This window comes from Choloepus didactylus, chromosome 6, assembly GCF_015220235.1.
Source record: "Choloepus didactylus isolate mChoDid1 chromosome 6, mChoDid1.pri, whole genome shotgun sequence".
Taxonomy (NCBI): Eukaryota; Metazoa; Chordata; class Mammalia; order Pilosa; family Megalonychidae; genus Choloepus; species Choloepus didactylus.
The window spans coordinates 50220768-50223731 of record NC_051312.1 but is presented as its reverse complement, the minus strand read 5'-3'; the positions used below and the strand labels follow the sequence as shown (position 1 = coordinate 50223731).

The 2964-nt window shown below is 37.7% G+C and overlaps 1 protein-coding gene across 1 annotated transcript; it reads left to right on the top strand.

Annotated features, from left to right (window-relative positions):
• The first annotated feature begins 370 nt into the window (after window positions 1-370).
• Window positions 371-2294, top strand: FSHB (follicle stimulating hormone subunit beta). The gene is made up of 2 exons (XM_037840647.1): window positions 371-529; window positions 2064-2294. Exons 1-2 carry the CDS (start codon window positions 371-373, stop codon window positions 2292-2294), a joined length of 390 nt encoding a protein of 129 aa, XP_037696575.1.
• The last annotated feature ends 670 nt before the right edge of the window (window positions 2295-2964 follow it).

Sequence of the window (2964 nt, the reverse complement as noted above, 5' to 3'; positions counted from 1 at the left end):
CATTGAATTTTCTTTTTCTTTTTAAACAAAAAGAGTCTTTAAAAAATGACAGTGACGGGGCACTTCTGTTGATCAAAATTACTTCAGTGTAATCACTTTAAGAGAGTCAGCTGTAATACTGTAATCTTTAAATACTCCTCTGCTTAAATCATTATATTGAAATTTTACTTGACAAATAAAAAAGAAGGAGAATGAAGAGAAGGAGAAATGAAGAAAAAAGGGAAAAAAGAAGACAAAGAACTTGCTGAAGCAAAACAAGATTGGGGAGGATGGATAGACAAATTCTTTTTAGTTTGGTCAACTAATACAATTATAATTCTCTGCTTTCTCGGTTTCTAATGTGCCCCAATTGTTTGCTTCCCAGCTCAGGATGAAATCAGTCCAGTTTTGTTTCCTTTTCTATTGCTGGAAAGTAATGTGCTGCAATAGCTGTGAACTGACCAATATCACCATCAAGGTGGAGAAAGAGGAGTGTCGCTTCTGCATAAGCATCAACACCACTTGGTGTGCAGGCTATTGCTACACCCGGGTAGGAACTTTGCTTTGCTGAAAGCAAGGCTGTTGAGGGTTTGTAGAAGGCAAGCTTCATTAAATCCCAATTTACCAGTATTTGGTCTTTCCCAAGTAACATCCATGAGTCCTTTATCCAACACTGTCTATATTATTGTAATTGGGGTTGATTACTATGGTATCATTTAAATGTTTGAGCATGGATTTGATTTGTTGAAATTTTATGGAGGTCTTAGATTGATATAAATGACAAGTTTAGCAATATGCCAACTCTGCATTTCAAAAAAAGTATTTCTATTGTTCATTGAGGTTCTTCCCCTAAAAAAAAAAAACCTATTTCTATGCTATATTACATATAGATAAACATGCAAACATACATCTATTTAATCATAGAGGAACCACAATATTCTCAAAAAGACAATTGCCTAATTGAGGCCATATCTTTACAAAAGAGATAGCACCAGGCAAATTATAAAAATTGTCTTATTGGCCTGCGTGAACCCAAGAAACCAATCCCAGTAGACTGTTAGAAATAAAATGATTTCAGCAAATCCACTCTTTTCTTTATGCCATTAAGGTAACAAAGGTGCAGGGGAATTAAACCATTTCTTACATTCTCACAGTTTCTTTGCATTAATCCAACAGAGTCATCTTTGTTTCCTTTTCTTTTTCCCAGTAGCACCAGGTTATCTATGCAGAATTCCATTCCATAAACTGAAATTAAAAACAGCAACTTTTTAAATGAAATATGCCTTATTTGATAGTAAATGATTAATCAAATTCCATTTATTGCATCTTTGGTATATAGAGTTGGTAGTATGATACTGAAATAAATTAAATGAGCAGACCCAATTTCTTCCCTCAGTGCAAATAATTTTTTCACTAGAGAGTACTGGAATAAACATTTTCTGCCTGGATTAAAAGTTCTTATATGTAAACTGTGTTGTGTCCTTTTGAAATTAAAATCCTGGAAAACTATACAGCATTAAGGAAGAAAAATATTTAGAAGGCAGTGGATATTTAAAATGAGTGATATGAGCCTTCACAAACATTTTTCAGCTAAGCATTAACATTTCATATTATTTCTTTTTTTGTGTGACTTTTTATAAATACACAAAAACAATGTATTTGGAAATACTTTTTCTGAAAAATTAAACTCCCGTGTCATGTGGTTTAAGCTATCATTAACATAGACTTTGATTAAATATAAAAAGTCAGCTTACAATTCTAAAAGTCTTATTTCACTGTTCATCATTTTTCCATATTCAAATTCAAAGTTTCTTTAGAATTTCAGAAACAACCAATATTTTGATATAGCCATTGGGGAGTAGGAGAAGGAAAGTCTCGTTTTCTCTATGATTTTCAGAACAATCTGGAAATGTGGTATAGCACATGGGTAATTTATGAGGTCATATATTTTCAGTTAGGAATTACGTTAGCAGGTTTTAATGGGTAAGAGCAAGTAGTATTACATCCCTGTCTCATTTTTTTGTAAACTATAAAGAAAAGTCCAGAGTATCATAACCTAACTCTTCCCTTCCTGAACTTTTCAGGATCGGGTGTACAAGGACCCAGCCAGGCCCAACATCCAGAAAGTATGTACCTTCAAGCAGCTGGTGTATGAGACAGTGAGAGTGCCTGGCTGCGCTCACCGCACAGACTCCCTGTATACATACCCAGTAGCCACGGAATGTCACTGTGGCAAGTGTGACAGCGACAGCACTGACTGCACCGTGCGAGGCCTGGGGCCCAGCTACTGCTCCTTCAGTGAAATGAAAGAGTAAAGAACAGTAGGCATTGGGGACTGTCTGCCTTTGTTCTCCAGGACCAAAATATCCACAAAGTCTGTGTGTACACAATGTGCCCAGATTGCAAACCCCTTTGGGCCAGGGAACCATCAGACCCCACTGGTAGTTGCTCTATTGTTCTGAGTGGGGGCTCTAGGAATGGAGAGAGCTATGGCCGAGAGCGTCTCCACTCAATACTGTATTCTTAGGTCTGGTTCCATAAGTTTCTTTCATTCTTAACTCTCAGACTTTTGGAGGGATTTCCTGTTTAATAATCTTAAACCCTCAAAAGCAATCGTTTCCTCTTAGAGACGGAGACACCTAAGGCCCAGAGGGAGGAAATGACTATATATGTGGGTAGAGAACTAATTATAGCACAGTCTCCTACGAGGCTGTTGGGGCCTTAAAAGCAGGGACAGGTCTTCTTCATGAGTGTAGCATCAATGACTACAGCAAGGCCTGGAACATAGTAAGAAATTCAACAATGGTTTCCTTCAGGAAAGTAAAATTAGAAAGGTAGGGGATAGGGGATAGGAAAACATGGAGAAAGGAAGTTGGAGGCTGGGCTGATGAGGTTGTCCCCCAGCAATGCCAGTGCTGGGGAGTGGTGGCATCAGTCCCACCTCACCTCTCCTCCTCTGGAAAATGGGGCACTGAGAAAGTAGGT

Excerpts from the sequence above, each read along its gene's own strand:
- FSHB (XM_037840647.1), top strand. The coding sequence starts at position 371 with ATGAAATCAGTCCAGTTTTGTTTCCTTTTCTATTGCTGGAAAGTAATG. Across the intron at positions 530-2,063 it reads CAGGCTATTGCTACACCCGG|GATCGGGTGTACAAGGACCC; the intron begins GTAGGAACTTTG and ends TGAACTTTTCAG.